Here is a 23,554-nt window from a genome sequence, read left to right as displayed (position 1 = left end):
ACTTTCAGGCTGTTAGTTTTATAATAAATTTAGGTATGGAGTTTTAAATTGTACTGTTACTAAAATTATTTAACAACTGAGCATATAATAAAATAACTTGTAGCGTGAAAAATCTGCATCAAAGTATGGATGTTTTCCTGAGACAGTCTAAGTTTTAGACACCATATAAGTCTTTTAAGTCTCCTAAAGCAGACTCTAAGCTATGTCTGTATTAAACACTGAGTAGCTTCCTTTGGTCATTTCATAGATATCACAGAGAGGCATAACCTCTTCTCTTCCTTATTTAAATCTGCTGGCACTCATGGACAGAAGTTACAGAAATCCCAAATTGAGGTTTTAAATCAGCCATCTTTCCCTTTGTCTTTTAAATGATGTGTACTTGAAATTTTTCTGTCTACAGAAGATTCTGATCTTGGGAGATGTTCTTTTCTTAATTATTTTGGAGAAGAGTTTCTGCCTGGCCCTGGATTCTTGGTCCCTTTCCCAAAGTGCAGATGATCCTCTGTCATGGACTTTGAGAAGCCTCTACTTTCAAAGACTTCTATTTCTAATAATGATGTGCTCATAACTGCATAAATTCTCTCCAGAATTCAGATAACTATTAAAAAGATGTCCCAATTATGTGAGATCTTAATTTAGTTAAAATGACTGAAAATAGGCTTAAAGTCAGAACCTTCATTAAATCCCATTTATGAGACAGAGAATATTTAAAATCTCAGTTACCTGGGGAATTGTAATTGGAAGTTCCTCAAGACCTTAGGAGAATAATAAGTTTAAAGCTGTCACATGTCGCAGGTTGTCATGGGAAAAATCTCTTTCTCTTGAAAATATTAAATTACAATGACTGCAGTGGAAATAGGAGATTTGGGATTTTGCCTTGTTTTTATATTTTGTGTGGAAAATTAAAGTTTCTTGGAAGCACAAATCTTAAATAGTTAATTTTAGATTGTTAGTTAACGATATGATATTATGGTGGGATCTGTATGCAGCATCCTTATTTTTAAGGTTATTCTGGTTAATTACATATTTCAGCACTATCAAATCCCATAGGTTGCTTAAAAATAAAATAGTATAATTGGAAATGTGGTGTGTATCAAGATTCCAAAGTCTCTTTGAATTGGGTAGATGCAATGAAATCATGTAGATTTTAGAGACTTCATTAAAAACGAAACCTTTAGATGTCAAGATTATGATGTTTTGACTTAAGAGCAGAATCTGTCTTTGATCTAGTTCTGATACAAAGCTGAAATTTATGTCCAAGTATATGATGACAACTAATTGTTGTCACGGTGTGACTTGGGTTTGCCAGTTTTAATATATTTTGTTTCTTTTAGAGACAGGACCCAGGAGTAGAGACAAGGCAGGCTTAAAACTTAAAAAAGGCACAAGAAGAAATTTATTAATAACACACAAAAAAATAATTCAGAATAAGATTTCTAGATTATGCCCTCCTCCATTCATTCCATATTCCTTACCAACAACATACAGAGAACACTTCAGTCAGTTATTTACCCAAATAATCAGTTCAGTAAGAGAGAAGAGTTCTTTTTTCTGCTTTACACTTAAGGGGGTGTCTTCACCTTCACAGTTTACATCCACTGGAGACTTACAGAACCATGAATTTTCCTCACATTTCCACAGTCTTTCCAGAGCCGTGTTATGGGTTACGATGCACACGTGGGGTACCACTTTTAAAGGCAGGCTGCTGAAAAGCAAAATCCTCTTCATCTCCTTCTCTATCAAATGTCTCTGTTCATATTCCAGTCCCAAAAGAGAGAGCTCAATTTCCCGAGGCAAAAAAAAGTCTTAATTTCAAGAACCCATCCTCCCCAAGTATATTTCACAGTTTAAACGAATTTTGGTGAAGTCACAATCCCCTCATAGCCCCACAAAGAAGGTTTTCAGCTGCTTATCAGTTGCATCTTTTCAGTCTCTTCCCATCAGGAGCTTTATCTTCATTCCTCCAACTTCTGTGGACTCCATGCTTTACTCCTTCTCATTAAGGGGGTTCAGGAGATGGAGAATCTTATCCAGGCATTAAGAAGTTAAAATTGCATCCAGATCGTGAAGAAGCAACATGCGGCCGGTGCTGGGGCCATGTGGCCGAGCCAAGCCGGGTCCGAGCTAAGGGCCCCCCACACAGTCCATGCCGGGCCGGGATGCCGGGCCGGGATGCCGGGCCGGGATGCCGGGCCGGGATGCCGGGCCGGGATGCCGGGCCGGGATGCCGGGCCGGGATGCCGGGCCGGGATGCCGGGCCGGGATGCCGGGCCGGGATGCCGGGCCGGGATGCCGGGCCGGGCCCCAGACCGAGCCCCTCCTCTCCTCCGGAGGCCGGAAGCCAAAAGAACTCCCCAGCACTTGATCCACCGTGATTTGTGAAATCGGAATAAGTTTTCGTTGGTTCCCTGAGCTGTCCATCACCAAATCAGCTCTCTGATTGGTGCCAGCAGCTCACAGGGGAAACTCCTAGTGACGGGAGAGTCCCTCCCACTCCCCAGCCTCTTGGTGCTTGTCCTGAGGGGAAATCCACCCCTCCCCCCCGAGCACGTGAAACCAACGCACTTGTCAAGATCAGATTTTGAGGAGAGACCTGGTGGAAATGAATTGCAAAAAATCATTTCCAAAAAACTTTTGAAAGAGTGGATCAAGCAGTTAATTTTTTTCATGGTTTTTGGTTGCTTCAAAGGCATTTTAATAATTACATCTTTTTACTGGGGCCCTTTGACATTTTTCTCCTATATAGGCAGTGTCCATTAATTAATTTCATATTTTTATTTAGACCAAATTATCCAATACTTACTGATTTGTCTATGGATCAATCTTTTAGAACCATTTCAGTTTTTTCATCTCTTCTGTTTTAATCAATTAGTGGTTTACCAGTTTCCTTTTCCTCTCAAACTTTTTGAATTAACACTGTTTGTTCTTAATACAATTTCAGTAACTTTAATCACTTTAATTTATGATCACTTCTGATATTCAGTTGGATGACAAACGCTGTGATTCTTCTGTAAAAAAACAAATGCAGAGAAAGTTCATGGGAATTTTCTGCTGGAGATTAAACACAGTTTTCTTATGTTGACCATATATTTTCCAAGCAGAAACTTTGTCTTCCTGCTCTGAGTGTTTTCGAAATTGATTTATTACAAGCTCAAATGTGTTTAGGAAGTTGATTATGAGAAATTTAGCCTTTCCTCCTTTGTATTTTTATTTTTAACTGCAGAGTGAGGATTTTTTTTGTACTTTTCTTGTTTTCCCTCTTTTGCTGTAACTTCAGCTTCTTTCAGAATCTCATAAGAAGTATGTTTTTATTTCTTACAACTTTCTGTACTTTTTAATCTATGTCAATTTTGGAAGCGGTTTGTTTTCTCCACTATGTTGGTTTCTCAATATATACTTTAAGTGGTTTGGATTAATTTATTGCTGTTTTCAGCAAATTATTCACTATAATGCTTCTCACAAGAAAGAACCCCCAGGCATTGATAATTTGATGTCTGTTTTCCAGCCTAGATTTTTAAAAGTAAATTAGAAGTGGTTTTATATAGTATGAAGAAATCATAAATCACATTTCTCATTTGTAATTCTTCATGTCTGTGTCTAAGCGGACCTGACCACTCAAAACCAGGAATAATTTAGGAAAACTACAGAGACAAGACATTAGGCATCTATAAACTGATAGACCTGGGAACAAATAGATAAAGACTCATGATGGTGATTAGCCAGTGAATTGTTCTAGCTAATCATATAAAATATTAATTTAAGTGTCTAAAGTACTTTCTGTGAATTTATTACTTAGTAGCTAATTAACGTCTTTATAGAGAGCATCCTTTTTTTTCCAATTGAATTTTGTGTCTGCCATTGTACACTCCTTAGGTTTTTTTTTACATTTGACTTGTCATTAGAGCTGTTTTAAACTGGTAAGCTGGATTGTGACGGTTCATTAAATATTTTTAAATTATTTCTGTGACTTCTTGAATTTTCTTGTGCACTGAAACTGAGCAATGGGCTGGGATTATTTTCACTCAGCTCCTAACTAATCCCATTTAACAGCTTTCAAAAGAGTGTTAAGCAGTACAGACAAAGGGCAGAGAGTTTCAAGTCCCAGGTCAGCTTTTCCCAAACAAAATGTATAGCTGAATTGTTCAAAAACAGTGACTTTTAAAGGAATACGAGGCTGCAGCAATCCTGTCTTTCAGAGTCAGAATTCCTCACAAATACTACATTCTCCCTATCAGATGGAAAACTGGATCATCTGATCCTTGCAACTCCTTTCTCCCCCTGGTTCTGTCCTTTGCTTTGGTTTTTCCTGGCTGTAACCTCAGTACCTTGCTTATTCTCTCAGGGTGTCTCTTCCTTTGATCTCAGTCCTGCTGCTTAGACTTTCTCAAGTTTCCACAAATTCTTAACAACCTCTGACAGCTCTTTAAAAACAGTATCTGTCTTCTCATCTTGGAAAAGTAAAGGGGAAGGAAAGGTTAGTTATTTTAGTTAGGGGATTTCTTAAGAGTAAGAAAAAGCATGTCTGTCATACTGTAGGAAAATAAATCATGTTAATTCTTCAGCATAACAAGGGCATGGAAGAACTGTTTCTGGTGAAATCTTCAGGTGAGAGTAGTTCTCAGCAGTTTTCTAACCTTAGATCCTGTACTTGCATAATGTCAGAACTTGTTTTTCCAAAAACAAGCATTCACTTTCTCCACAGCTCAAACTACCCTTGTTTTTAACAAATATCTTGTATTTGTTGCATTGGTAAAGTTCTATCATTACTCACCTGAAGAGAATTATCATTGATCTAGGTGAAGAGAAATTGAATCCATGTCTTTTTAGAGTGGTTGAAAAATAAAAATTATAGGAATTTAGAACTACTACTACTACTGTCTGTGGAGGGTTCAGAGTGACTTGTGGGTGTTTTTAGAAAAGCCCTGAAAGAATGAGAGTGATTGCAGTTTTACCCCCTATATGATTTTAGCCTGAGTAGTGTTACATAGAGAATCGTGGGATGGCTTTGTCTGGAAGAGACATGAAAGTTCATCCTGTTACACCTGCTGCCATGGACAGGGACACCCACTCTCCCAGCCTGCTCCAAGCCCCATCCAGCGTGGCCTTGGACACTGCCAGGGATCCAGAGGCAGCCAGAGCTTCTCTGGGCACCCTGTGTCAGGGCCTCACTGCCCTCACAGGGAGGAATTTCTTCCCAATATCCCATCTAACCTTGCCCTCTGTCCAGGGGAAACCACTTGTCCTATCACTCCAGTATCAGATGGAACGTATTCTTCAACTTCCTTGTAGTCCCCTTCAGACACTGGAAGGAAGTGTCTTGAATAGCTCATTGATGAGAACACAGTTTGGTGATGCCTGTATGCATTATAAATACATTCTGATTTTTCTTTTTCTAGGCCTATTCTGTCTATGATGAAGACATTGGCTATTGCCAGGGACAGTCCTTCCTTGCAGCTGTGCTTCTACTTCATGTGAGTTTATTGCGAAATAAAAGCTTTGATATTTGAAACCAGTGCAGCTGTAAAATTATGCAAAATCAGCTGATTATCAAAATCAAGTTTGACAGATATTTACTGTTACTTATTTGCCTGTATTATTTTTCCTCTTGTTGCTTTTTGGCCATAGAGATTAATGGCCTCTGTCTTCATTAGTGTAGATTTCCTTTATCTGGGAGAAAACTGTTAAATTCTCAAGTACTTCTGTGAGAAAACTTGAAAGCGATTTGTTACATATCAATTTTTTTATTTTAATGTAGTTGTCACCTAAGTGAGCTCCCTTTGTGTTTATGATGAATTTAACTCTGTGAGACATTCTCAGAGCAGCCCATCAAAGCACATAGTCACTAGTTTTTGAGTGATCTTTTCTCCTCGGGATATTTTATAATTTCTTCTGAGGGAAAGCTGATTTTGAACTTTGATATTTTAGCCTGTAATCAAAAACTGCACAAAATTTGATCTGTTGCTTCCTTTATAAACACATGGGTATATGTTCAGAGATAGGTAAATAAATGCGCAGTTTTTATAGGTGCAAGATGCTTTACATCTGATGTCTGCGTGGAAAAGCAGCAGATTCAAATAGTGTATTTATTGAGATAAAGTCTATCTGAATAAACCACCCCAAAGCTCAACCACAATTCCTACTCAAACTCTTGCTTGCTTTTTCTCTCAGGTTTTAATTAGTAAATTATCAGTCAGGATTGAAATACCTTTTAAAGTGTGGGTTTGATACAGCTGCTGGTGTTATGTATGTTACATACCCACTTCCTAAAGCATTTGGAACTCAAATTCAGATTAGTTTAAGTTGCAATTCCTAGTGAAAGCTGTGACTCCTTGAAGTCTTGAGAAACATGATACACAGCGACAGTTGCAGAGAAGCTTTAGATCTTTCAAGAATAAACCTGAATTAGTCCCATTATTGCAGTCTAACATATAGTGCAAAATAACTTATTTAAGTTATTTTGCAGTTAATTTTTTACCCAAAGCAGTATTTTGAAGTTCCACTGGAAAAATTAGCCATTTTCAGTACCAGAGTTGTTTAGAAATATGTGGGTGTCACATACTTAACAGTTGAGTAATACCTCAGATTCTCTACCTTAATTCTGTGTTGTTATTATTTCTGCAAGGAATCAACTCTTTTTTTAGTGTTTCTGGAGCTGGAAGAAGTTGCCCTGTACACTGGGAATACTTAATGGAAATTAACACTCATTTTAATATGTCCTTTATAACATTTGGTTTCATCAGAGGATATTGAGGTGAAATGCTTAGAGAAGGGGGAAGCAAGGAGTCTCAATGAGCCTTTTGGTCAGGATACAATTATTTCTTCCCTTTACTTTGTCTGTGGCTTTTATATATTGTCAGTTGGGATCATTCCATCCAGATAAAATTGTGATTAAGAGCTTTGAAATTCCTAAGAATTTGTCTTGGGTAATTCAAGCCCAGACTGATAGGTATCAGCCAATCTGGTAATACCTTGTGCTAGCCAGTTACTTTCCTTTATGATGTCTGAAAATGAAAATGAAACTGCCCATGGCCCTAATCATGGGCTGATCATAAGATGAAACCCTGAAGGGAAATATCAGGAGCCTAAAATTCTCTTTGAAAAACATGCTGAGCTTTTAACTGTATTTGATATTTGATAAGAGGCTGGCAGTAGGCCAAATGAGTGAATGCACTAAAAGGTCAAGAGTTGTTCTTGATTCTCAGTAATTGTTTTCATTTGTTCCAATCTGGTGCTTCCAAAAGAAAGCACATTTTTAATGTGATGGAAAGGTTGATTTGGGTTCTGTTTCTGCCTGTTATTATTATGTTACCTGAAGGCACAGGGGAAGATGATGTGGAGATTTAGTGACACGGGGCTTCCCACCAATTCAGTATTCAGTGGGCTCAAGCTGACAAATAGAAGTGTAGAGTGGCTCAGACAGCTTATGTTAGTACCACCTTCCATACCACTGTTGGATGAGAAATTTTGGTCAGAATGAAACAGAGATCATGGATGTAGGGCTTCTGAAAAAATCAGCACGTTAATAGATGGGGTTGTGGGAAGCCTGACTTCAGAGTTTTTGGTGTCCTGAGGTTTGAATGAAAGTGGATGAGCATTGTTCTCACTAGAGGTTGGTTGTACCTCAGTTCTCCTGAATTTTTCCCGTTTAACCAAGTATCTCTCAGTGGACATCACAGTCATGAGCTGTTGCATTTTTATTTTGTTTTCATTCTTTTTTATTTTTAAATTGTTTTTATGTGACTGAGAGTTGTGTACTAGTCATTCTCATACCTATTTTACAACAAGAATTCTGCTGACAGTTGTGCTGCTGTAGGGATGTAGACATACATGAACCTATGATAGGATCCCACATTTTCTTCAGAGAAGGCCTTACAGAGCCAAATCCAGGTGCTCATCAAGGAGACTAGTCCCACTGAGATTTTAGTTGGTTAACTTGGCATTCACAGTACTTGGCTGAATTTTAATACTTCCCTGATTCAGAATTAATTGTGCATAAGGTGTTTAAGTGTGTATGTCTGTAATAATGGAGCCTTAGCCTTAGCTCCATTATTAACCTTATTTTTGTGTATTTTTCCAACCAGATGCCAGAGGAGCAGGCATTCTGTGTATTTGTGAAAATAATGTATGACTATGGCTTGAGGGACCTCTACAGAAATAACTTCGAAGATCTCCACTGCAAATTTTTCCAACTGGAGAAGTTAATGCAGGTGGGGCCAAAGTAACAGATTCTCCTTTGATTTATTTTATAAATGGAAATTCTGACATGAAGAAGAGATTGCTGCTTTGCTTCCAAAAGCTATTGGACAATAAAAACCCCTCTCTTTATAGAGGTGGGGTAAAGCAAAGCAGTGAAGTTTAATAGCTGAATTCAAACATAATGAATCAGATTTGTTTCTAGTTTCTTTTGTCTCTGATATACCACTTCTGCAGTTAATCTTTGTATCCAAACAGAGCAGATATTTGCTTCCCCATTTGTTTGCTCCTACTCTATTTCTGATGTTGCTTAGAGAGAATGTCTCTGTGCTGTTGAGGCCAGTATATCCTTTGGACTGCCTCCATCAGTGTCCTACTTGCCATGAATTATGTGGGTGTTAAGAGGTCAAGCAAATCAGGACATGCTGATGCTTATGAAATAGCAATCAAGTGTGGACCATGGGGCAGGTTTTACTGTCTCTTCAGAGACTCTGCTCTTTTTTCAAGTGGAATTACTTCATCGAGCAGTTTAGCATAATCAAATGGCTGCAAATATTATACATTGTTATTCTGACTAATAAGGAATTACTGTTTGTTAAGTTCTACGCTTCTGTTGGCACTGTGAAAAGCAGCTTGCTGAAGTCAGTTCTCACAGATAACCATAGGTATCTCTGTGGGATATACTGAAACCAAACAAAACAGACTATTTTTAATTTAGTGGTATTTTTTCAGATGTCAAATTGTATATTTCGTACTTGATGGAGTGGAATTGCATACTAATTAATGTGCTACTTCAGCATATGGTCTTCTCAATATTTACTTATGTCCAGAAAGATTTTTGTTAACAAACGAAACAGATTTTGTTAACAAATATACCCTTAACAAAGATACTTTATTAAATGACCGTGTCATCACAGTTCAGTAGGATTTTCTATGCATATTTTGTGTTGCGAATGTGCTCTTAGTTAGAGAAATGGTCTGATGGAGTTGTGCACACTGTTGCTTTCAAGCTCTGCAAAGTGATCTGATTCCAGTAGCCATTGCTTTTTGTGGCAGAAGCATTTATAGCATGACACAGCAAAAGAATAACTTAAAAATATACAGCATGATATAGATTTTACAACTGATCTGCCTTTTGACTGCTGAAGATTCTGTAATTACTCAGTATAGTCTCAGTGTGTTCTTTGATACTGTGATGGAATCCATTGTGGATATCTTATTAAAAACTGTAACCATGTGATGCCTTGGCATTGCTGTTTATCAAGAAACATCTTCATTGCCCAAGAGAAGCCAAGCTTTCACTTTGTTCTGCTATTTTATTATTTATTTTAATTTATCATTTATTATTATATTTATTTTAATTTATTTAGCAGCCCTGATCCTTACTGGAAGTATGGATGAAGAACTCAAATTAATGAGTAATATTGAAACATCTTTTTTTTTTTCCCCTTTGTTCCAGGAGCAATTACCAGACTTGCACAGCCATTTCTCAGACCTCAATTTGGAAGCTCATATGTATGCATCCCAGTGGTTCCTCACTCTTTTTACTGCCAAGTTTCCACTCTGCATGGTCTTCCACATCATTGACTTACTACTCTGTGAGGTAAAGAAAATACGGAATCAGAAATTCCTTTCTTTACTCCATCAATGTTTCTTCTTGTTTTGTTTTGTTGAAGTCCTTTACTGCTTAATTATAAAATGTGTGCAACTTAGTTATGTAGAACCCATAGTTATATTGAACAGAAGATGTTCAGTGAAACACTGATTTGATTTAAAAATTAGAACTGTGGATTACCTCATTTTTTGCTGAGGGGTCTAATTAAGAATATCCGATGCATACACCTATTTTTCATTTAATTTGTTAAATGATTGTTCAGAGTTAGGAATTGTGATTTCTTGAAGACACCTAGTAAGGAAAGCTCTCCAAGTGGCCTGATTCAGAGTGCCCACAGATAGAAATGGTGGTACATGTTACTTTGGTGGCCTGATATTAAACAAAGAGTGAGAGGGGCCAAACACTCAAATGAGGGAAGCTCCTTCCTTTTGTTTTTTCCCCTGCTATTCTAGCTAGGAACACAATACTACAGATACAAAATGGTATGTGTCTATGCTGTAGATATATTCACACTTTCTTTGAAAGCCAATCAGAATAGGTTGATAATCTAGAATATTTATGTTGGTAAAATACCAGTCTTTCCTTTGGTAAAAGGGAAGTCAGAGCATCTGTGCATTACACCTGCTTTTAAATCTGTCACTGATTTCCTCTCAAATTTCAAGGGGTCACAAACATGAAAATAAATAGATAGATAAAATATTTGATAATTTTAAAGGTGAAGGCTTCATGAGTATGAAATACTGTTGACTCTAGTTCATTTTGTTCCTTACTTTATCTCTGAACAACCAGCATGCTGGTAATTCTGGCAACTGGAAGGAAAAAAAACAGTGGCAGCTGCTAAACACTAAAACATATTCTGCAGAAAATATCCCCAGAAAAGCAAGAAGCCTTTGAAATGAATTGTCTTAAGTTTTTAAAAACAAGCTTCCAGCATTTTCCTTAATTTGTCATAGATACAGATGAATTTTAAATATCCTTCAATCTCTTGACTTAAGCTTTCTCCACATTCTTTCCTGCGTGTGGTTACAAAATGTTCGCATTCAATGCAACTCTTATAGTAAAGAAAAGGTTAGGGGAAGATAACTATATAAAATCATTGCTAAATGCATCCTGGTAGCTAATAATTTTAAGGCAGCCTCTCTGGTCACCTTGAAGATACTTTGATTATAGGTGTACAATTTGTCTGGGGATAGCTGATCTCTAGAGGTCCTTTCCAACCCCAGCCATTCAGTGATTCCATGTCAAGCAGGAGTCTTTGTATTGGCTTGAGTTTTTGATTTTTGATTGTGGCTAAAAGAGTGAAATCTTACAGATCTCACTTTCAATTACAGATTCAACTTTCAATCCAGAGGGGAAAAATAGCTGTTGAAAGTGCTGTAATTTCCCAACTAACCCCAGGGAGGCACATTTCCTTCCCTTGCCTGCACAGTGGTACAGTGGCACAAGCTGAGGATGGAACTCCTGGGCAGCAGCATAACTATGAAAAAGGAGCTAAAGTTATGATGGAAATTAAGTTTTATGGGGAACTTTTTAAAATACCATCAAAGTGAGTGTCATTACAGTCAAGGTCTTCTCATCATTCTCATATGAAGTATTGCTTCAGAGCAGTTTTATATAAATTCACACAAATTTGGGATTTGCCATGGCTTTTGTGTGACTGTTGTCACCAGACTGTTGAAGATAAACCCTTCAATTTCCAGTGGTCTTAGGATATTGCCTGAGTAGTTCTGAGGCAGAACATACCACCCATCCCCATGTAGAAATGAAATATTTTGGAATTCTTTTTCTTCCCTGTGACAGAAGCTTGAAGAGAATTTTGGGCTTCCAGGCAGGTACACCAGCACAGTTCCATAATATATCTTATAAAGCAACAGCTGCTTGTAATAAAAACACAAACCTATTGATCCAGGTGAAAGTTTTAATGTGATTACAGCAAACTGTGTGGTTTGGATCCTGGAGGTCTTTCTACAACATTCCTTTAAACTGCCTGTCCCAGTCGTTCCATTTTTCTTTTCTTCTTTTTTCCCCCCTTTGCTATTTCTGTTTGCATTGTAGAAAATTTTTATTGATGAAATGCAGAGTTATATTTGGGCATGTCAGTCTTATGTATCAATATGACATGATGGTATTGAACACTTTGCAAGCCTGCTCTGTTTTGCTGTCTCTTTTTGTTCTATTTTAAATTATTGATTTAAAGTCATGCTCAGAAATAGCAATCCATCTAGGTAAAGCTCTTGTCACTCAGAGACGTCCCCATTGCAACAGTTGCACCTCAGCTGTGCTAGAGAATATCAAGCAGTTGACATTTCACTTTGTTTTGCATTTTAATCTATTCAATTTAAAATTAAAATATTTGTTTTAAAAACACTAAATAGATGACCTTCAGTAGGCATTTACAGGAGAAAAACAACCCAAACTAGTTGGCAGATAATCTGTAAGCGTTTTTAAAATTTTCATGATTTTTTTCTGCTTAAAGAAGAAAATTCTTTAACCTTTTGTGATATATACAGCGCTGCCAAAACTAAAGGAGGTGTAGAGCTCAAGCTATCATTCCAGTATTAGTTGAGAATTTTGAAACACTATGATTAACTCCATTTTAGATTAATCTGACTATTTTTGTGTGCAGTTTTGGGGGATATGAAATACTTAAGGATGGTACTTCCCTCCTTCTAAGGAATATGCAAAAACGTCTCCTGCATGCTGCCCTACTTGGTCTGGCACAGCTGGTTGTTTGTTTGAGCGTAATGCAATTTGACTATGTAATTTTACTACTAAGTTTGTTTGAATACTAAGCTGCCATTCTGACTGGATCATGACTGCATCCAAAGAGATGCAGCTGATTATAATTTTTGAATATGAAATTATTTAATGTTTGCTAATGTAGCTAATAGCAAAGAAGGGAAAATGCCTTTCACAGGACCACATAACACAGTGCAAGAAAGGGGAATTGAAAGCTAAGATACCATCACTCCTTGGCCTTTAGTTATCCACTGTTGCTTTCAGAATATTGTGTAAAATATTCAGTTATAATGAAGGCTGATAGGTGTCTTTAGAAACCTTTTAAAATGTGAACAATGCAGTGCTAGTAAGGGAATACTTACTAATAGTAGAAATGTGGCACCACATTGTGGAGATGGGAGCACTCCTTCCTGATGAAATATTGACAACCAGAGCAGAATTACAGGTATTGGCGCTGAATTTTGATTTCTGTCTTGTGTGTGCCTTGCTGGGGTGGATGTGCCAGGAAACACCGTATGGTACCACTCAGGGCTGGCCGGCTGACTGTGCTAGTGCTGACATAGGAGGAGAAACCATAATAGCCTGCTCTTTTTTTATCTGTCACTGTCAGATACATCTGTGGTGCCTTCAACAAAGTTGAGAAAGAACAGATTAACATTTCAATTTATTAAACTTCCTCAGGAATTGAGTCAAGAACAAGCCTACTTCCTCTGCAAATCTACACTGGGATGAAATGTGAATTAAATAAAAGATTGTGCACAGTTGTTTATCTTCTGTAGATATATAAGGGAAGAAAAATTGAACTTTCTGGACTTACTTTTATTGCCGTGTTGTCTTCATTTGTTAACCCTTCCAGTTACGAATATTTTAAGAAATCTTACAAAACAGAAAAATGGAAATAAAATGTCTTATAGTAACAGCATATTAAAAGCTTAAATTCTAAGTAGGCATAGGTCTGTGCTGTAGCTGTCTGTGTTATTTCAGTACTATTTACCAGAGCAAAGTCAATGCCATGCATATTAGTTGGAAAAGGCCATTAGCCGTCTCTTTATTTTCGTTTTAGGAATACAGACAAATAAATTTTGGCACTTAGACCATGTTTTCCTCCTGCCCAATCCCTTTGCATCAGGCCTGCTGGAGAGCTGAGCCTTTCTGAAGTCTTTATCAGACACTGTTATTTCATGTAAAGAGACTGGAAAAGATTTCTTTCCCTGACTGCTATAATTAGCTTTTAATTAATTTAAAAGAAAGAGAATAGGTTTTCTCAGACTCCAGATGGATGACTAGAATTTGAATGTGAATGTCCAATGCTAATGCTGGTTTGCTGCATTCAGGGATCTATTGACATGTCAACCACAATGATCTTTTTTGTTGCAGAAGGGGGAGGTCTGCAATGGAGATAACCTCAGGTTTACTAGACCTATATGTTTGGCTTTTATGTAGTTAGAGGAGTTACTTAAATCCAAAGGAAAAGTAATTTTAGGCTAATTCATCTGATGATCTATGGCTGTAATATAATATGGGGGCTTTTCAGCACTAGAACAGAAATTAACGTAAAAAGAAAGGAAGAAGAATGTAGGATTTAATTTTGTGTGTACTGCATGAGGAACTTAAAGCTTATGGTTGTGTGTGTTTAAAACATTCAGATTGTATTGATAAACAATTCTAAGTTATTTTCAATGTGAAGGTAACAAGTAGTATAAAGTGCTTGCATGTATAATTCAGTCAACAGCAAAAATACTGGAGGTGTAGTACCATGTTCTATATTGCCATGGGGACCAGGGACACAAAATGTTCTAACAGAATTTCTGATAATTCAGGTTTGGACCAAGGATAAGAGTGTTTTAATAGAGAATGGAATCTGAGAGGTTCTAGGAGAGGGTTTAGCATAACCCTTGACCCAAGATTGTCCAGCTCTTCCCATGAGCATCTATAATTTATGTATCTTCCAGTCATGGCTGCTGCTTTGTTTATCCCCAAAATAACAAGGCTGGTGATAAATGCTCAGCATGAGCAAAGGAAAAACAATCTCACAACAGCCTGCAATCCAAGATAACTTATGAGAACAGAAGTTACCTTTTCGGTGATGTTGATGAATTTTGTGGTCCTAAATGTTAAGGCTGCTTCTTAAAATGTTCTAAGATCTAGGTGAAAAAGGTAACAAGGATGAGTGACCAGTTTGAATGACCTCTTTTGGGCCTTAGAGGGGTGACCCATCTAATGCCATGTTCACACTATATCTCTGAATTACTTTCCCCATTGCTCATGAAATATTTTAGCCACTGCTAGTTGATGCTCACTTAGTTTTTTTTTTTTCTAGGAATACAATAAATTTCCATAATGCTTACTTAACACTAGTGCCATCTGCTGTATTGAAATAGCAGCATATCCTAAACTGTCTTGGCAAGCTTCAAAAACACTTTGAAAATAACTGAAGAAAAGTATCATAAATGGGAGAGTGACATTCCGTGAGCAAATCTAGGAAGCTGAGGTAATTTGGGAAGTGTTTTTAAAGAAGAGGTTAGTGCAGTCTGCCTGTGATGAAACACTTTCCGTTGCTTTGTGCTTGGAATTTGAGGCTGTTACGAATTTTCTAAATAGGTAAAATCAAAATGTGAACTTAGCATTTGACTCACTGTTGGAAAGGAAAGACCAGTGTCTTTCCAGGAATAATACTGGGAAGAATATCATAAGGAGTGCAAGGGGGCAGGTGCTGATTTAGTGTGGGCATGTATTTTTATTTTTCTTTGTCGTGTGTGAGCACAGGTAGAGGGGGAACTGTCTCCTTGAGGCTGGGAAGCAGCAAAAGAATACAGCAACACAATTCCTCTTCCTAACAGCAAGAAGAACGATTTATTGAAAAGCCATGGCATATATATAAGGGAGATCACGAAAAACAAAGTAGAAAAGACTCATTGGTCAAAGAAGGCGACACATCTTTGAAAACATGCTCTCTGCAAAATATCACGAGTCACTCACACAACTAGGTGGTCAACACCAGGTGTCTATCTGTATTTTATTTCTACTTTCCCTGTTTTGTCTCTGAGAAAGATTTCCAGCCTGGGAAAGATTTAGGCTGGAGTTGAGAAAAGTCAACAACCTGAGGAAAAAATCCCAATTAGGTTCCTCATGAGCCTTCAGCAGTGCCCCCAAGGAATGAGGCACAGCTCTCTGTCAAGAGGTGTTTTAAGCCCCTTACCTTGTCTGCTTTCATGAAAACTGGGATCTGGAAGATTCCTTCTCCTCTGAACACATCTAACAGCCTTGCCCTGTTTCCATACCAGAGCTGGAGGACTTGTCTTACCTAAAGAGATGAGACCTCTTTTTCTCTCCTTGTGTGTGATAACACCTTTGGTGCCTAGTGTGAATTTAGGCTCCTTTCTTTGTCCCTGTATTAATCAGTTTTGGAAGAAGGGACAGAAATGTCTAAAACCCGTGCAATTTAAAGCTTTGCAAACGGGAAGAGTAGAGTTAGTGTATGTCTTAGTTGACACATGCTGCTAGCCCATAATCAGTTGCTGGTGAATTAGGAATGTATCACTGCAGAAATACCTCATGCAAGGGGTCAGTTTGATATGTGGAAAAGACTTAAAATTCTGTGGCACTAATTTTTGTTCTTTGTAAGGAGTCGCAGAAACTGGAGAGGAAAAAAATGTTAATCTCACAGCAGTCTCAATCTTCATTCAGCCGTAGCAACATCTCAGCAGCAAATGACATGAAGAAAATCCAAAACATGCAAATACTCACTTCTAAATTCCATTTATTTTTATTAAAAGCAACCAAATAAACAAAGTTTCATGTGAAATCATACTAATACAGGTTCATGTTTGCCTGGTATTTATTGTGTGCTGTTTTATGCTGCAAAATACAGAAAAGTGACACAAGGCAATATGGAATCCCCTGGCATTGTTTTTGCCATCTCCCTGGTACCTGCTTCTGTAAGAATTAAATCAACTGGTTTTAACTGGGTATGTGTATTTTTCATGGAATCATAGGATCAGAGGGGAGATTTCTGTGTTTTCTCCTTTTCTGTGTTGTAGCATTTCCTGGTGGGAAGTCTGGGGGAAGCCCAGTGTGAGAACTTGACTGTACTCATACATTAGCAGTAAGAGCTCTTTGTTTTTTTGATTGTTCATTTCCTTTAGTAAGAAAGCTGGATCTGTTGTTTACACAAAACCTGCTAATTTGTGTTGTGCCTTATTTGAAGAAGGAGTTTTAACATTTTTTTCCTTTAGTCACCTTCTTATTGAACTAGAATAAATGTGCAAGCTGCACAAACTCTGCCTGAAAGGTGCTAATTAAATGCCCCTGTGGAGCATATTCCAAGGCTGCCCTGCTTACAAAGGGAGGTTTATGCTTCCGACCATATATTCATATTGTCAACAAAAAATTGTGTGTTCTCAACATATTAGAGTTGCCAAGCAATTGTTTTGCTGGAAGCCATCCAAAACATAAATAGAATTTTACTTCTCCTTTAGAGTCTGTAACCCAAATTATCCTCTGTACTCCATTGAAAGACTGTGCAATTAAACACATAGTTATGAAAGACTTTGGAATAATGAAACAATGTGAAGATAACTTCTGTTGAATAGCTAGTTTCCCTTTAAAGAAAGGAAAATTCAATTATTAGAAAACTGGAAGAGGTTCATGTCATGTGGGGCTTGAGACTTCTCAGCCCTTAAGAAGGTGCTTCGTTGACTCTTTTTACCTGGTGATGATCTTTAGAAATATTTTATCAATGCCCTGTTTCTTTTTACATGTCATGCCTATCTAGGGGGAAAAGAACACAGATAAAGACATTGATGAATTAAATTTCTTTTCTTTGTAAAAGAGGTTAACTTTCTTTTGCTGGTGAAGATGGTGCCAAGGGTAAACAGAGGAAGGTCTGTCATGGGGTCTGGGTTGGAGAGGGAGAGATGCTAATATTGAATATAGCCTGTGTTCTCTTTAGACTTCTATCTAATGTCATCCCCAGTGCAAATGCTGATGACTAAATTGTTTGGCCTCACTCAGCTCTGTGCTTGGCTGTTGAATTTGGCTTGTCGCAAGTATTGGTTTGCTGCCCCTTGACTTCCCTTTTTCCAGCCTCTGTGTGGATTTGCTGGGTCAGATGAATAAATCTGCCTCCTACCTTCAGCAGGAAGCCAGAGGCAGCCTTTCTGTCACAGAGATCTCACTGAATACAAACTGGGTCCCACAGAATTGCATCTTTACCAGTCTCAGTTTGTTCTTTGTTCCCAGCCTTCTTTTCAGGCCTTTTCAAAAGTCATCTTGTTTCAGAGTGCAGAGGGACTCAAAGAGGCTTCTATCTGCAGACAGAATCTTGGCTTTGAAGGGAGTTAAGGAACTGGGAAAACCTCTCACTAGACCAGAGTTAACATTGTAAGATTTCCGTTTACTTTCAGCCGGTCTTAATTTCAGTGCACGAGAGAGAGTTTCACTGGTCTGCCTGTGAAAACATCACCTCCAATTGTGATTGGAAATTACAGGTTTTTTGATATACTGTTCAAAGAAGCAGGTGTTTCTATGAACTACAGTCTTTATGAATTAAATGGAGGCTTCCTGGGTGGTGAGCGTTCATCTCAGTAGCAGTAGGTATGAAGGTTCTTCTGCTAAATCATGCTCTTTCCTCTGAAGTAAGTGCTTCTGTAAAGGAGAGTATGTCTGTAAAGCAGAGGATGGTCAGTGTGGCAGTCAGCAGGAGCTGTAAGGGGTTTGAAATACGGTACAAACTCCAACATTCTCCCCTTCCCTTCCCTTCCCTTCCCTTCCCTTCCCTTCCCTTCCCTTCCCTTCCCTTCCCTTCCCTTCCCTTCCCTTCCCTTCCCTTCCCTTCCCTTCCCTTCCCTTCCCTTCCCTTCCCTTCCCTTCCCTTCCCTTCCTTCCCTTCCCTTCCCTTCCCTTCCCTTCCCTTCCCTTCCCTTCCCTTCCCTTCCCTTCCCTTCCCTTCCCTTCCCTTCCCTTCCCTTCCCTTCCCTTCCCTTCCCTTCCCTTCCCTTCCCTTTCCCTCCCACATTCATTTCACTGAGTTTGGCTTGTTCCTCCTTTTCCAAAACTCCTGAGTTTCATGAGCTCTCATAAAGTTTTCTAGGCCTCTATACAAGCTTAAGAAGGTCCTTAAATAATACCTGATTCTATGATAGAACATGATGATAAGCCCCTCACCATTCCTGTGCTCTTACAAGTTCTTGTTTATAAGTGTATAATTTTACTTTTGGCAGTTCTGTATTTTAAAAAGTGTTAAGGTAATTATAACAACTTTCACAGATGCAAATCTTTTAAATTTCAAGATGAGATCTGCATGATACTATAGTGTCTTGGTTTGAAAGAGGCAGTGACCATTCCGGACACAAAGCAAAAACAAAAAAAAACAACAAACAACACACACACATACACACACACCCTCCCCAGATATGGGTAAAAACCATCCCCAAGACATACAGCATTTATTTCAAAATGCCTAGTTAAATTTATGACCTTTAGTTTGAAAAAGTAATTATCAAAAACTCATTTCATATGGGCTCCCTTCTCATTCCTCTTAATGGATGATTTGTATGTACTTCCATGTTCCCATTATAAAACTGCTGGAGGGATATTGCTACCAATGATTTATATGTCTGGTGCTCTTCAGTATTTACTGTGTGGTAAATTAAGTAAGGTTTTAAATAAGATTGTGGCAAAATGAGCTGAGCCTTCTCAATCATAATCATAATCATAATCATAATCATAATCATAATCATGGAAGGGGCTGTGGAAGAAGAGTCTTGCATGAATTAGGACAAATAACTCCAGCAGGTAGATCAGTGGTAATCAAGTGTGTTGTTCAAACATGGGAAAGATGTTTCACTGCTTTGAAATCTAGAGCATCCACCTCCAATCCACTCAGCTGTTGGGGTGTAGTGGCCTTTCAACGCCTCACTGGTAGCATGAAACTGCAGCAATTGATGCCTCAGCACTAAAATGCTGCATTGATTCAGGACTTGCCTTGGAGGAAAGAGGGGACTGCAGGTGTTTTTCTGTTGCTGAGAGTAGTAGAATGCTGCTCAGGACAGCTGGATAGGAAGATTTTAAGTCATTTCATGTTCTGGTTTTAGGATGCTGCTTGACCCTTGAGTTACATCAAGTAACAGGAGCAGGTCTGTGAGCTGCCCCTTGCATGGTGGGGCTTAAAAAAGAGATGGGGATTGTCAAGGCAGGTACAAACCTATTTCTGCTGCAATTGCTGTCCATGTGAAGAGTGATGGTATAAGAGGAGTACCAGAAGAGAGTTTGATTCAGTTGAATTCAGGAACAGTGTTAGTTTCAGGCAGATCGGAAAAGAAAACATTTAGAAAATAAATGAGAAGTGGTGTACATTTCTTCATGGTTGTGCCAGAAAGTACACAGAACACTTAATTCCTGAGCAGTCCAACTATTAGAGGTAGTAGTCTTACTCATACAATAACAAAATCTGATCCGTTTGTTAAGAATAAAAGGCAGCGTTTGTGATAGCTTGTTGATATTTCTCTCATTTTCAGAGAGTATATTTGTCAGTCCGCCCTGCTAGAAGGTAAAAGTTGTGAATGGCATGACTGTGTGGAATTAACTGTTGACTTCAGATTAATATTTGAAATAAACCTGCTGGAGCTGTGGTATTATCTGTGTCCTGATTGAAAATCACAACTGGGCTTCTATTTTCCTACATTTCTCGATTAAAAAGAAGTACATAAAGCCAAACAACTTGAAATAATTTTTATCCCATTTGGAAGAAGGGTTTCCTAGTGATGAAGCAAGATTCAGTCCTGCTACAATTGTGACCTCTAGTGGGAAAAACCAGTTTCTTATCAATGATAATGCAGTGAATTGCAAAGTAATTCAGTGTTACAATATTCATTATGTCTGATGTTGCACCATTTCCAGGACTCAGTAATAGTGCAATCCCTTCAAGGCACCATACTATCTATGGTAAAATTCAATTTATTCCTGAGAAAGCTTCTGTAAAGACTCAGCATAATTTTCATAGAAACATATTCTCAGGCTTTCAGAAAGAGGATTGGAAACACATTCAATTGCAGAAGCAGAAATTTCTTAGAGAATGTTGTCTTGTCAAAAGTCTTGTTGCTATCTCACAACTATATAATATTGCAGTATTACTTGTGTGCAGATCTGTTGAATGTTTCTAGATACCAGCTCTTGGAGCCATTGTAAGAAAAGATTTATCATGCCATTAAACAAGGCAAAAAGATTTGGAAAATATAATTGAGGCAAACAGTCTGAACACAAACGGTCTGAACACATATTATCAACATATGTAGATTGCAGACATTCTTTAATCTTCAAATAAATATGTATTGTCCTTGTATTTCTCACTCAAATGCATTTCTCTACGTTTGTATTTCCAGGTTTTGCAAACCAGCAAGCAACTACTGGATACAGATGGCAGCTTGTTTAGCTTTGAAATAGTTTTCACTTTTGGCTAAACACAACAAAAAATGTGTCTTGTGAGATTGTTTTTGTTCTGTTTTGGGTTTTTCTTACAGTTTGAGTATGAAAGATTGTACCTGATAAATCATAGCTAAGGTTGGTTACTTGATAGATATCCTATCACCTAGAATATTTTTTACATTTTCTTGATGCCCAGCACATGACAATATCCTGCACTGTTTGTGAAAGCCAGCATTGCCAGGCACTGAAACAATGGGAGGGACAGCCTATTACATCTTAACACCTGAGTCACTGAAGTTTCCCAAAGCTCCAGTGAGCCATCATCTTCCCCCTGCCTGGGAGTTTGGAAACTGCCTTGAGGCTTTCATGAGGAACTTCAAAGTCTAGTAGGAAAAGGGAAGCATTCCCTAGCGATTTACAGCATTGAGTTTTGATGCCAGATAATGATACGTATGAAAAGAGGTTTGTATGCTAGGACTGATTGAAGTCTCTTTCTTCTTATTTTCAGGGTATGAACATAATCTTCCATGTTGCTTTGGCTCTTTTAAAGGTAAGTAAATTGTTTAAAATTTACTTTGCTTTTTTAAACTAAAATATTGATTATCCTAATATCATGTCTAAAGGAGCAATAATAGTGGGACCTCTGAAAAAGGGAATGAAGGAGAAATATCCATTTGGGCTGAGATGTTTTCAAAATTGTATTTATGATAGATATGTTTTATTAAACTTAATCATATAATAAAGCTTGTGGGACAAGGGATGCAGTCTAAAGATTTATATGTCTCGTGTAAGTACTGAAGAAAACAATTCAGATTCATTTCACAGCGTATCTATTTTGTGTCTGGGTTATTTTGTATGAAATGTGATTGACTAGTATCAAATATATTTGTGATGTTGAGAGAGGAATAGAAATCTTCTCTAATACGGGGAACTTCTGTCTTTGGCCTGGATGCAAAATTTACCTGAACAAATAAACCTGTGGGTAAAGCACTGGCTGCAGTGAGATGAGCTCAGAGTCAATTTACCCTGATCTCCATGAGTTGGCTCTAGTTCAAATCCAGCCCACATGCAAGCACACAGTATGGAATTTGAAATGCCACCTTTGAGTTCAAATTATATTCCCAGAAATAACTCAGGCTGAAGCTCAGAGTAGAACAACCTGTCATTCCTAACACACCCACTGCATAATGGGGATACAGACTAGAACCATTGGACTGTTGCTGGTCCTCTAGTGGGCTTTCCATGTGATTTTCCTAGAAGGAGCGAACAGCTGCTGATTGAGTTATTCAGCAATGAGTAATTCTCAGAGATTCAGCTTCTATGGCACAAAATCCTATGGCAGAAGTACTCCTCACCAGGTATATACATCTATATGCTGCTGTGAACAGAGCAATTTGAAATTTTCAAACATGTATATTTTCACAGAATCGTAGCATGTCCTGAGTTAGAAGGGACCCAAAGGATCATTTTGTCCAACTTGAGGGCAGGTGACTTCAGTGAAGTACTGCAGTGTAGGCAGGAGATACTGCATATCCTTACAGTGAGGAAGTGTCCAAAATAACTTGTGTTTTACTCAGCTGATATGGAAAATGGGGTTGTGACTCTACTTGAGTTCATGTATTTAGTGAGGACTCTATAAACAGGAAATTGATTCAATATATCTTTCCAGGGAAGTGTTCCTTCACAAATCAAAATTTGTAAAAAGGAGGGAGGGGAATGGGTGCTCTTCTCTTCCTGTTTCATGTTTTATTTGCTGTTGTGGGGGCTTGTTAATATTCCAGTTTTTAAGGCCAGTATGAATAATGGGAAACCTGGTAGGGGTATGGCATGATAGTGAGGAAAGGAAGAACCCAGCGAACACCCAGCAGGTTTGCTGCTGTCATAGTAGGAACAGGTTCTGTGAAGAGGCAGAGGTACCAACTTATAAAACTAAATAATGCTAAATACTAAATACTAGAATACTAAAACTAAAGAAGAAAGAAAAGGAAGAGTGCTTGTACAGAGCTAAAGATGGCTGACAGGGTTTTCAGGGAAGGAGAACTTAGTTCACTTTAGTTAGGAAAGATCACTTTGGGATCACCTGCCTTACATTTCCTGCTGCTGTAAGAGGGAAGGGTTGAACCAAGATTAGCAGCAAAACAACTGTTTAGAAAAATATAACTTTGGAAAGAATAAATGGGTGTCATACAGCAATTTTTTCCCTGCTGAATAATTAGTCCAATTTTTTTAACCACAAGTGTTCAGTCTTTTCCTTTTATGTATACCCCATGACATGTTGCTTCTCCAATTGAACATTTCTATTTGGATATTCCAGAGGAAAATTCAATAATGTAATTTGTCACTCTTATTTATAACTATTTTCTAAGTTTAAGAGTTGAGTTTAATCCTGCTTGTAGCAATTACAGCAGTTCTTGCATGTGTATTCTGTAGCTGCCTGTTCTAGCAGTAATAGACACTAAATAAATTGTAAAGGAGGTTTTGTCCTGAGAAAGTGCTTGTATAATACAGCCAAAAACAAGTACAAATAAAATTGGTAAAAAATATAAGATTCTAAGTCAGAAATACTCACCTAAGAGCACAGTT

The 23,554-nt window shown here is 38.0% G+C and overlaps 1 protein-coding gene across 1 annotated transcript in view; it reads left to right on the top strand.

The window, feature by feature from the left end:
* The window catches only part of RABGAP1L (RAB GTPase activating protein 1 like), a 247,065-nt gene that overhangs the window by 144,545 nt on the left and 78,966 nt on the right, over nt 1-23,554 (top strand). Inside the window, 4 exon segments of the mRNA XM_079314187.1 lie at nt 5,397-5,471; nt 8,082-8,207; nt 9,653-9,796; nt 21,480-21,521. Coding sequence (XP_079170313.1) covers nt 5,397-5,471; nt 8,082-8,207; nt 9,653-9,796; nt 21,480-21,521 — 387 coding nt within the window.

This window comes from Erithacus rubecula (assembly GCF_903797595.1).
Source record: "Erithacus rubecula genome assembly, chromosome: 10".
Taxonomy (NCBI): Eukaryota; Metazoa; Chordata; class Aves; order Passeriformes; family Muscicapidae; genus Erithacus; species Erithacus rubecula.
This window is presented reverse-complemented; position numbering and strand designations above follow the sequence as displayed.